Below are 12,012 nucleotides of genomic sequence, written 5' to 3'. Positions count from 1 at the left end.
AGAGGTCGCAGACGGCCCAGGGTTAGTCAGGCCAGGCCTTCAGCCTGGGTAGGTGGGCCCCAAGTCCTGAGGATCGAGGAGCAGCTCCTGGTCTGTGACCCTCATCTCCGTGGCCCAGTAGGAGCTCTGATGCTCTGAGTGGCCAGGAGTAATAATAGACCCGTTCGCCAACTCCCCTCCCATGCTAGAGCTGCTCCTCAGATCAGCTGGGCACGTGGTAGGGTATGCAGGGAGGCTGGATCAGTCAAGGTGGCCATGGTGACCCAACGTCGGGAAGGGAGAGGGAGTCCAGGCTCAGTGGTCCTGAAAGCCCCTCTGAGCATGTGCAGGCCCCTCCTGGCAGCCATGGCAGCAGCTGGAGGTGAGTCTGAGGAGGCAGCTTGGCTCCCGAGGCCCAGACTCATCCAGAATCCACCACTCAGCATCAGCCCAGACTTTGCTGAGTGCCGGCAGTGGGCCCGCCCTCATCCCTACCCACAGGAAGCTCTGTGCACACGCTTTCCTTCTGCCTCACCTGGGCTTTTTAACTTTGGACAGGAGAACAGTCCATTGTTCTGGAAGGAGCAGGCTCTCCTGCCCAATTGCTGTGCCCAGAGGCACGGTTTGTCCTGCAGATACTTAGCAGGCGTGAGAAATAGTGGGCGCAGCAAGAAAAGGAGCACCGTTCGGTGGCGAGAGAGGCAGGGTTCTTGGTGAAGGCTTTGTTGGTGCTATTTTTTAATCACTTTTTGTCGGAAACCTGGACCGTGTTTGTGTGGAAGGGAGCAGACCCTAGACAGCCTTCTCATACTCAGAACTCCATAGTCCCACTTATTGGAAAGAAACTCCTCCCCATGGTGTCAGTTTCCTGTTGTGGGATTAACCATCCATAAGCACGGTGTAGTCCCATACAGCCCTACACGGAAACTTACAGGGTCTGTGTCATACAGCCCCACACGGAAACTTACAGGGTCTGTGCCGTACAGCCTCACACGGAAACTTACAGGGTCTGTGCGGTACAGCCCCACACAGAAACTTACAGGGTCTGTCCCGTACAGCCCCACATGGAAACTTACAGGGTCTGCCTAGATGTCAGCACGGCTGGCTCCTTTGGGAGGCTGAGAGGAGGGTCTTTTCCACTTTTGGAGGCTTCTGGCATCCCTTGGCGTCCTTCCCAGCTCTGCCACTGTGCTCTGTGTCACCCTCTAAATCTTGCTACCACCCGGCTCATTTCCCGCCCGGGCCATCGCCCACCGTGATCCTCTCTAGATCTTCAGTCTCATCCCATCTGCAAAGTCCCCTTTACTATGGAAGTTCCCTGTTCCCAGGCTCTGAGTGTTTGTTGTCCAGCTTGGCGGTTGTCATGGACTCTGTCAGTGTAGAACTCACTGGGCTCCATAGGGCTGAGTTTTCAGGAGCAGATCACCATGTCTTTCTTCTAAGATGCCTCAGGGTGATCCCAAACCTCCAACCTTTCTGTTATCAGCTGAGCGCTTTCACTGTTCTCCATTTACAATGCCCAGGGGACTACTTGTGACAAATAGGGACTCATTAAGTCTGTCCTCGGTGGTCCATGAATGACTTCCCAGGATTTCCACTGGGCTCCCACCACTGGAGGCATGGACGGGCAGGCTGGGAATCGCCCTTCCCTGCAGCCTCTCACCTAGGTCCCCAGGGGAACAAGTGAATCATTGCCAACCTAGGGTCCTTTTCAAACTTTTTGGGGGGACCACGTCAGGAATACCACTATAGAGATTGGCAGAATGCGTTTGTGATTAATATGGACAATGAATAACGGTGCTCTAAAAGGACTCGCGGGGAGAGTTGTGGAGCCCGCCAAGAGCACATTAATGTGTTGGCGCGCTATTGGTGCTAATCACTTAAAATGTGTGCCTTTATTAGGGCTTTAATGAGAGCCACTTAAACTGTGCATTAAAAAGAAGAAGCGCAGCGAGGCCGGCAGGCCGGGTGGCAGGCACTCGTAATTCTAATTGAAATGCTGTTAGTGCAGAGCAAAGCGGCTGCATCCAGTAAAGCCCTCTCACTTTCCAGAATCTTCTGTCGTGGCCTGGGGAGCGAGCGTCTGGGCCCCACTCGCCCCGTGTCAATGTGTGTGTGGTGTGTGCTGCATGCACGTGGACACAGCCTCCAAGACCAGACTCCATGGGCTTCCGAGAGGTTCCTGGAAGGAGTGGAGAGGGGGAGGGGGGACACTCAGGGCCCACACCTGTTCTCTCCTGGCCCATCAAGCCGTAAAGAGCCACATGTGCAGAATGCAGCTCGCAGCTGGGGATAGATCAGCACCCATATTGTAAGCATGTATGGAGGTAGACTAGCACCCTGTGTTGTGAGCATGCTCCATGTTGGGAGGCCCTTCTGCCTCCTGGTGGCCTCAGTCTTGTGCAGCTGCCCACTGCCCACAGGAGAGTGGGCGCAGAGTGGGAGGTGGTATGGGATCACACTGCCCCTCCCAGCTCTTCCCACATCCGTGGGTGGCAGCTCCACCTGACTTTCTGGAGCACCTACATAGGCTGGGTGAGGGGACTGTGCATCAGCTTTGAGCACATCTCCCTTGATGACCCCACTTTGTGGGGAAGGATGGGGAGGAGGCAGGAGGGCCCCACTCAGCTGTTGTCAGGAAATGGGAAGACTTGTTTTTCTTAAAACCAGAAACCCATGCAGGCTTGATGTGCAAGTCAGCAAAGATGGCTTGGAAAGAACCCTGGAACATAATGAGTTAGTTCACCCCTTTTGTCAGCAGGTGGAGCCGATGGGCCTCACAGTTCTGACTTGTCTCTCCTGTTAGGATGAAGAGCCTCAGGGGCCCAACGCTGTCGGGTGTCCTGTGAGCAGGGCAGAGGGACCAGGAGGTCTCTGTGTCCTCACCTGCCTTTGTGCCCTGTGGCTAGTGATGATGCTGAGGGCTCAGACAGGACTCAGGATACGCAATCTGGATCTTAACTGCCACCTAGCCATCCACCACTGCTCAGAACCCCTGGTGTTGGTCTACCCTGACCACCTTTGTCTTTATCAAGCCCAAGAAATGGGCTTGTGGCCAGGAAACAATGGAACTACGGGGGGTGGGGGTGGGGCGGAGAGTAATGGCACCCCTCGTCTGCTTCTAAAGTACCTCGAGGCAACACAATACCCCTGGGGTCACTCCCCAGGGCTTTGCTCATGTGCTGGCTCTGGGGCTGTGGAGAGGGTGTCAATGCTGCAAGGCTTTGTCTTCCTCCTTACTGCTCCTGACCCTGCCCTGCACGTGAACTGTGCACCAGGGACACACCCTTGTCACACAAGAAGAAGGCCACCACCTCTCCTTTGTCCTTGAAGGACTGCAGGGTGTCTTCTCTTTAAATATTTCATGTTTGGTGAAAACGTACACAGCAAAGCTCTCCTCACCATTTCTAGATATACTGATCTGTGGCGTTGGTCACATCCTTCCCATGGGGTCCACATTCCCAGCCTTTCTGTTCTGGCAGTTTTACGGCCCTAAACTTCACGTCTCTTGAAGGGCATCACCTTTGCTCCATCAGGGGCTCAGGGACCACCCAGCTAGTGTGAGGGGCCAAGGAGCCAGACTGTGTACTTCTCTTTCTTGGGGCTCTGGACACACAGGACCCTGGCTGTGCTCCATGCCGCAGTATGCTGCTCCCTCTCCCTGGGCAGGAGGATCTGTGATGACCAGCCTCCTCTGGGATGCAGCCCACTGTGCCTGTCCATGCTGACCCTCCTGTTCCCTGCTGTGCTGGCTCATACTGACATTCCTCTTTCTGTCCTAGGCTTCTTCCCTGGGAGCTCCCAGGGCTGTGATGCCTTCCTGCGCCACAAAATGACCCTCATCTCTCCCATCATCCTCAAAAAGTACGGCATCCCCTTCAGCCGGGTACGTACAGCTCTGCTCACAGCCCTGCCTTTGAAGGGAGGTTCTGGGGCTGGGACCCTGGCTGCCAAGAACGGCCCAGACAGAGAAGATTCTAGAATAATGGCAAGCAAGGGAAGGCCACTCTTCTCTGGTGGCGGGGGTGGGGTGGGGTGCGGAGACTGTGTTATAAACGGGAGTTACAAGTGGGTGGAGTCTTGGGTTTTTCTTCTCCCTCAATCCCCCACCTCACCTTCCATAGTCCTGCATGGGGATAGTGGGTTTGGTATGGATGGGAGGGGTGGATAGACTCAGAGAGATTGCCCTGGCAGCTGGGCAGCCATCCTCACCCTCAGAGCTGGACCCTGTGGTGGCTGGGCAGGGGCAGGCAGGCTGCCTCGGCTGACAGAGCCTCCCTGAGTGGCCGTCCTCCAGCTCACTCCAGACTCTGGACAGATGTCCCTTTCAGGCAGTGCACCGGTCCCTCATTGGAACTCTCCCCACCCCCACCCCACCCCCAGAAGCCATGGAACAACAGGACAGAGGCTCCTCAGCCCTTCCCATGTGAAACTGGGTGCCCTGGGCCTCTCGCTCCCGAGACCTCGCCCCCTCTGCACCTGCTTAGAAATGAAATACCGGCTCCCCTGCAGCGTGAAGACTATGAACTCATTCAATTTCCTGCTCCAAAGGCTCCCTGACTTGTCCTCGCCAAAGGCTGTGATGGATGAAGGCGGGTTTGCAGACGCCTCGGCTTTTGTCTCTGACCCACGGGATAGCTCTGGTGCTGAGATGGCTTACCCAGAGGGCTTGGGCAGGCTTGGGATGTTCATCCACTCGGAGGACACCTGCCCGGGGCCCAGGTGGGTAGGAGAGCCCTCGGGAGCAGGTGTGGAAGGTTTCCCGAAGAACCATTGGTCAGGTGTGGGATGAGTGCTGTGATCACATCCTCCACTTCTCACTCTCAGAAGTGGGTCAGCCTGTCGGAAATAGTCACACTGCCTGCAGCATCGGGAAAGCAGCAGGATGCATTGTCTGTCTGTCTGAGACCAGGGCCGCTCCAGGCAGGTCCCCGCTGCCCTTCAGTCCTCCTGCTGGCCGTCTGTACAGTGCTCCTTCGCACCATCCTTACCATGGGAGTTGGCAGTGTTGTTTCCCGAAGGGGACACACTTAATTTCTGAGCAGTTTACTGAGAATTTTCTAGAAGGCTACTTTATAGATGGGGATACCTGTAGATTGCACCTGTAGGTGCTCTCTACCCCCACTTCCTCTTATGTCAGTGGCAACTAGCAGGTCATCCATGAAGTACTTAAATGTAGCTAACTAATGGTGGGTCATTCCTCGCAGCCCAGGAGCGGGACATGGGCCTTACATGACCAGGCCCTAGTGCTTGCTTGGGAGGCCTGCTGGCCTCAGCTGCCCACCTCGGATGCACTCTGGCCCCATCACCGCTCTTGGGCTCAAGATGAACGCCCCCTCTGGAGTGCCCTGTGGCTCCCTCATCTGAATTCTGGCATTCTTCAAGCGAGTGACTATCCACACTCCACTTATAAATCTCTGTAATGGTATTTACTTCTCAAAGAAAAAGCAGATCGATAGCCAAGCTTTTTAATAATTAAAAGTGTGTATTTCTGTAATCTGCAATTGACTTCCCCATTTGTTCGGCAAGAGCTTCCTGAAGAAGCGGCATTGTGGGCCCCTCCATGACAGGCATGTGGGGCTGGCGTACCCTCTGTACTGATTACCCAGCTTCTCGGCCCATCCATCATTTCCAGCACTTTCTCATTTATCGTCAGGATAATGTTGGCAACAGTGACATGGAGGACAGACACTGCGGGCTGGCGATGAAGACACCAGGATGTAGATTTCCTGACAGGAACATAATCTTCCTGTCGTTCTAACTGAGCACAGCCAGCCTTGATTTACCGATGGGACCTCGTGGGGTGCACTGAGCCCCAAGTCTGCCTGGATCTGGCGTCTGGATAGACCAGTCAGCTCCTCTTCTCCAGAGTCTGTAACTTGGCATCACTAGGATCCTGCTCAGTCTTCCTAGCAGGCTCCCAGGCGCCACCCACAGACCTGACCACAAGCCTTATGTCTGCGATGGCGCCGTCTGCCTTTGCTTCCAGGCCTAGGTCTCCGACCCCTGACCCCAGATGGAGCCGCAAACTTGGTGCTAGAAAATGCACTAAGTGGGGCTTTCCAGGACTATTCAGAAAGTCAGTCGTGGGGTATGTGGGTTTGCTTTAAATCCCCAAACCGTCTTTGTATTTCATGGAGCCGGAAGTCCCATGGGCAGATCCCAGCATAAGGGTTGTTGGTGAGGACACCATGCCTCTGGTCTTGGAGGCCATGCTGGGGGCTTTTCAGACCCATGTGCTCCCTCCCCACCCCCGCCCACTGCAGTGAGCTTCGTTCCACCACATGCAGGTGTCACTGGGAAACGAATTGAAAACATAACTTAATGCACACTGACTCCCCTTGATTGGTGCAATTAATTATTTGGAAAGACAGATCTCGGTGTTCTGAGGACTGGCTCTTCTCCAGGCACCGTCAGTATGGATGGATTTTTGACTCCGCAGCTGCATCTTGAAGTCTCATTCCCCAGCTCCTGCCCCCCCCCCCCAGGGTGTTGACTTTTTTGGGTTACTTACATGAATTCAGCGATTTCTACATTCTCTGGGAGAATGAATCAAGGTGAATAGGTCCAAGAGCACCTACAAATCAACCATAGAAAGATGAACAACCCAACAAACACTGATACAGCGCCTGGAGCATACACCTGACCACAGGAAATAGACACAGGTACCCACAGATTAGCTGTGGTGTCCGAGATGCCAGGGGAACACAATAGAGCCCCAAGGAGACACCACTGCCCACCCACAAGAATGGCTAAATGTCACCAGCAAGTGCCGGTGAGGAAGTAGAGCAATGGGAACTCTCACTGGGGGCAGGTAAGGTAGCCACTGCAGTTTCTTAACCTGTAGTGCAGCAATGGGCCAAACGTAACGACAGCTGTGAGGCAGCCGCGGGGACTGGGCAGTGTTTTGTTCTATGAGCCGGTGCCAACTCCACGACAATACCGTGATGCAGCAGTGGCATGTCTAGGCATTGACTCAAGAAATGAAGACGTCCATCTACAAAAAGACTCAATGGGACAAGGGGTGTGGCAGGATTGTTTCCCTCCACTTCACAGGTTCAGTCTGTGTGCTGAATCATCCAGGAAGCTGGACTATATGAAGAAGAACACAGCCTCAGGATTGCAGGGAGACTCATTAACAACCTGTGCTGTGCAGGTAACACAACCTTGTTTTCTAATCGAGTAAGCCGTCTACTGTCTAAGACCTGATAGTGACGAACATACAAGTTCCTCATCTGTAAGCAATGTCACTTTGATGACTAAGGTGCATCAGACCCAAGCCATGGTCTGTCTGTCTTTTCAGTCGACTCATGCACACACAAAAGCTGGACGATGCAAAAGGAAGGCAGAAGAATTGCTACATTTGAATTACGGTATCGGTGAGGAATATTGACTACACAGTGGACTGCCCGCAGAACGAGTAAATCTGATTGAGCGCAAGTAGAGCAGCTCTGAGTCTTGAGACTTTGGCTCGCTTCCTTTGGGCATGTGATCAGGAAAGGCCATCAAAATTGGTGAAGTGGAGGGGCATGGAGAAGGAGGGACAGCCTGTGATGGACTGACACAGGGCTGCGACAGTGGACTCTCACAATCCACCGTCATGAAGATGGCATAGGTCACCATGATTTGGAGCTGATGCAGTGGCCACAAGAACATCAGAAAGACGTGTAACAAATGTTCATGTTGTTGAGTGCCGTCGAGTCAGTTCCAACCCATAGCAACCCAGCATAGGGTTTCCAAGGAGTGACTGGTGAGTTTGAAAACTGTTGACCTTTTGGTTCAAACCAACCTTGCGATCGTGTGCTTATCCTACAGCGCCGCACATGGATGCTGGGAAACCGGCCTTTATGTCTGGAGCACCTGGAGCCCTTCAAGGCCCTAGAGCCCAAGCCCCTCGTTGTTCCTGCCCCCTGCTCAGTGCCACACCTCAATGTGGTCTGTTCCCATTGTGGGCCTCACCCCTGACCCACTGACCTCTCTCTCCAGATCACACAGGAAGCTGGGGAATTCATGATCACTTTTCCCTACGGCTACCACGCGGGATTCAACCATGGATTCAACTGTGCCGAGTCCACCAATTTCGCCACCTTGCGGTGGATTGACTATGGCAAAGTAGCCACCCAGGTAAGTGCCTGCCAACTTAGTCTGTGCCTCTGCAGTTGATTCTCAGCCTGTTTCTGGAATCCTCTGAGTCCTTGTCACTGAATAATTGGCATGTCCCGCTCCCCAGCGCATGTCCTGCTCCCCAGCGGCCCTCTGGGTTGGCCCAGTTGCATCTGTCTCGGAGGTGGGACTCGGCCACACCTTCGTCCTGACCCCATGGACACAGTTCCGACTGTGGGTCCAGAGGATGGTAGTTGGCCCTGTGTAGCGGACAGCCTGCTGCCGGATGCCCCCAGATGTGTGGAGACTCTGCCCCCTGCTGTGATGCTCTGCCCCTTTTGCTTCCACTGCCTGGTCTCAGCTTTTCCCTAGCAGGCAGGCCCCCCAACTGTGTCCGAGCTGGGCAAGGTGAGAAGAGACCCACGGGGCCTTGTCCCCACACCCTTTTAGCACTGTCCGTGGTCTTTCCATGTGAAGTTTGGCCACAGTTTGGAAGGTGTGTGAGGCCACATGTTGCAACCCACTGAGTGCGTCAGCCTCCACCTTGGGTGTCTTGGAGGCTCAGGCAAAAGGGATGTGCACGGGGTGACGAGTTCTGAGCCCATACCTTCCCCCTCGATGGTCACAGCCCCGCATTAGTGCTTGTCCTGGCCACCTCCCACCTGCTGCTCTTCTCTGCATGGTGGTCCACTTGCTCACTCAGCCAGCTGGTTCTGCTGCTGGACCTTGTGGCTCCCAGTGCTTCCTGCCCAGCCTCCTGGTCAGGGGCAGGGAATGGCAGGAGATGCACAGGACCCATATCCTAATCACTCAGCTTTCCGCAGACTTCAGACCTGTACAGAGAGGGTCAGGGCTCATTGGGTGTATGCAGTTGCCACGTCCTTGAAATGTGCCTGAAGAAACCAGAAAGGGAGGCCCTGGGTGGCTCAGATGATCAGCATGCTTGGCTGCTCACTGTAAAGGTTGGAAGTTCAAGTCCATGCAGAGGAGCCTCAGAAGAAAGACTTGGTGATCTGCTTTTGAAAAACCAACCACTCCACTGACCTTGTGGTTAACACACCAGTGCTCAGGGCTGTCACGTGAACTGTTACTTTCTAATGTAGTGTAGTTAGGTGCTGTCGAGTCCATTCCAATTCAGAGCTCCCCGGCAGACACAGTAGAACTGCACTCGAGGGTTCTAGGTTATAGTCGGTACAGGGGCTGCGGTCACGCCATGTGATAAGCAAACTACAGGGTCCATGGTTTAAGCCCACCAGCTGCACCATGGGAGAAAAATGAGCCATTCTGCTCCCAGGAAGATTGAAAACCTTAGAAGCCCTATACAGGGTTGTGAATCAGAACCAACGAGACGGCACGTAACAATAACAACAGTTATTAGAGGAGCAGAGTCCCTCAGAGCAGCTGGTGGGTTCCACCCTTCAGGCCAGCACTGAACCATTGTGCCACTAGGGCTCCTGTACTTTCTCATGGGCTGGGTTGTCGTCATTGTGAAGTGCCATCGAGTCGATTCCAACCCATAGCGACCCTTGTGTAGAGTTTCCAAGGAGCAACTGGTGAGCTTTATTCCTAAAACAACCCACCGGCTGTTTGGAACATGGCCCTGTAACGTGTTGCTGACAGAAGCAACCTACTGTAGTCCCCCGCTGTGCGCACAGCACCTCTCTAGACAAACTGTCGACCTTTGTCTTCTCCCAGTCCCATTTCCTCAGGGGTTAAAAAGGAAGTAGGCTCTGCAGCAAGGACAAGGACGGCGTGCAAGATGTTATGGGAATTCAGAAGCGTAAGACTTTTCCACTGAACTCGGAAGACAGTGGTGGAGCTTAAACATCTTAATCTTAAGGTGCCTGGGTTTGCCCAAAGAAAAGAGGGAAACTCAGGCACTTCCCTTTTGAAAGCAGGTAAACAGCATGAGTGTCTGAGTAGAACTGTGCTCCAGGGGCTGTCTGCGTTTCCTAACGCCGCTCTGACAGAAAGACCCCAAGTGGGTGGGTTTCCCAAAACAGAAATGTCTTGTCTCACACTGTAGAACGCTGTTGTTAAGTGTCATGGAGTCAGTTCTGACTCCTAGTGCCTCTGTGTTGGCTTTCCGAGAAGCGGCTGTGGGGTCTGGACTGAGGGTGCCACACCAGAACCCTCTGAATCCGGGTGCCAGCTCTAGGGGAGGGGGCTCTCTGTGGGCTCTGGAGGAAGGTCCTTGCCTCTGCGGCTTCTGTGCCGTTTCCCGGGTGATCTGTGCGTGGCCTCTCTTTCCCCCCACCTGTGCGCTGGACTGCAAAGTCACTTTGAACTGCAAGGTCAGTGGTTCAAGCTCACCAGCTGCTCCTCAGAAACCCTATACAGGTTTCTGTATGAGTCCAAACCGACACTTAGCAACCACAACATGCCTCCGTGCCTCAGAGGCTCCTTTAGAGCCCAGAAGTGATTGGTTTAAGACCTGCCCTCCATGGATATGGACTCATCAACATAACAAAGAAAGCCCTGTTCTCCAGTGAGCTTGTCTGTAACTCAACCCTGTGGGTTCCGGGAATTAATAGCCCCCTGGTATAGGGTTTCTGAGGAGCAGCTGGTGAGTTTGAACCATCAGCATTGTGATTCAAACTGACCTTGTGATCTAGTGCAATTTATACCCCCATATATAACCCACTGCTGTGGAGTTAATGGCCACTCCTAGTTCGAAACTACCAGCTGCTCCGCGGGAGAAAGATGAGGCTTTCTACTCCCGTAAAGATTTACACCCTCGGAAACCCTGTACAGGGTCGCTATGGGTCGGAACCGACTCGACGGCACTTAACAACAACAACAACAACAGTGACCCTAAAGGAACTCTGGTAGCGTAGTGGTTACGAATCGGGCTGCGAACCTTAAGGTCAGCGGTTCGAAACTACCAGCCGCTCCGCGGGAGAAAGATGAGGCTTTCTACTCCCGTAAAGATTTACACCCTCGGAAACCCTGTACAAGGGTCGCTATGGGTCGGAACCGACTCGACGGCACTTAACAACAACAGTGACCCTATAGGACAGGATGAAGCTAGAGTTTGCCAGGCTATAAATAAATCTTCATGGGCGCAGGCAGCCTCATCCTTCTGTTTTGGAGAGGTCCAACCTCTAACCTTTCTGTTAACAGCTCAGTGCTTAACCCACTACATCATCAGGGTTCTTTCTTACGTGTATGTGGTTGTTACGAAGTGCCGTCAAGTCAGTTCTGACCCATAGCAACCCTGTATAGGGCTTCCGAGGAGCAACTGATGAGCTTGAACCACCGACCTTGCAGTTCACACGGCTTTGCACGTATAGGAGGTGGGAATTACAGATCTTTGAGGGACACACAATTTGACCCCTAACAAGGTGGTCAAGAACCGATTTTCCAGAAGTAGATGGCTGGCCTTTCTTTTGAGGAGTCTCTGGGTGGACTCAAACCACCAACCTTTGGGTGAGCAGCGAAGAGCTGAACTGTTGGCACCCCCTAAATGCGTAATTAAAGTTTGTGGGCTTTGGTCTTAGGAAGACGTGTGTTTTTCGCCTATTTGCTTGTTTGCATGGCTGCAGGGCCGCAGAAGGAGTGTGTAAACTCGGCAGCAGCGGCCCCTGGCACTGGGCCCCGGTCCAAGTCCTGAGCTGTGGATTGAGACATGAGCCAGGGCCATGGCTTGCCCTGAGGGTGCTGTCAGAGCCGGTGCTCCTGGGCCGGCAGGACTACCCAGATATTAAAAGCAATTTGGGGCTCAGCCATGTGTTCACAAACAAGTGACATTTGGGAAGTGCAGCCCGAGATTGGGCCTCCACGCATACGTTGTTAGGCGGTGTAGCGTGAAATTATTGAACAAGCGGCGTGCAGTGCTCCGAGCAAGCCAGGGGTTCAAGGCGGGCATCCAAGCGTCAGGTAGCCTCTGCCTGGACTTGAGCCAACAAGTCACCATTAGCCACCAGGTTC

General features: G+C 53.8%; 1 protein-coding gene across 1 annotated transcript in view; it reads left to right on the top strand.

Moving 5' to 3' along the window:
• KDM4B (lysine (K)-specific demethylase 4B) overlaps nucleotides 1–12,012 on the top strand; it is a 114,580-nt gene that overhangs the window by 38,518 nt on the left and 64,050 nt on the right. Inside the window, exons 6-7 of the mRNA XM_006868910.1 lie at nucleotides 3,762–3,865; nucleotides 7,966–8,103. Coding sequence (XP_006868972.1) covers nucleotides 3,762–3,865; nucleotides 7,966–8,103 — 242 coding nt within the window. The remainder of the gene's footprint in view (nucleotides 1–3,761; nucleotides 3,866–7,965; nucleotides 8,104–12,012) is intronic.

The sequence above is a fragment of the Chrysochloris asiatica genome, unplaced genomic scaffold (genome assembly GCF_000296735.1).
Source record: "Chrysochloris asiatica unplaced genomic scaffold, ChrAsi1.0 scaffold00125, whole genome shotgun sequence".
In the NCBI taxonomy this organism is placed as follows: Eukaryota; Metazoa; Chordata; class Mammalia; order Afrosoricida; family Chrysochloridae; genus Chrysochloris; species Chrysochloris asiatica.
This window is presented reverse-complemented; position numbering and strand designations above follow the sequence as displayed.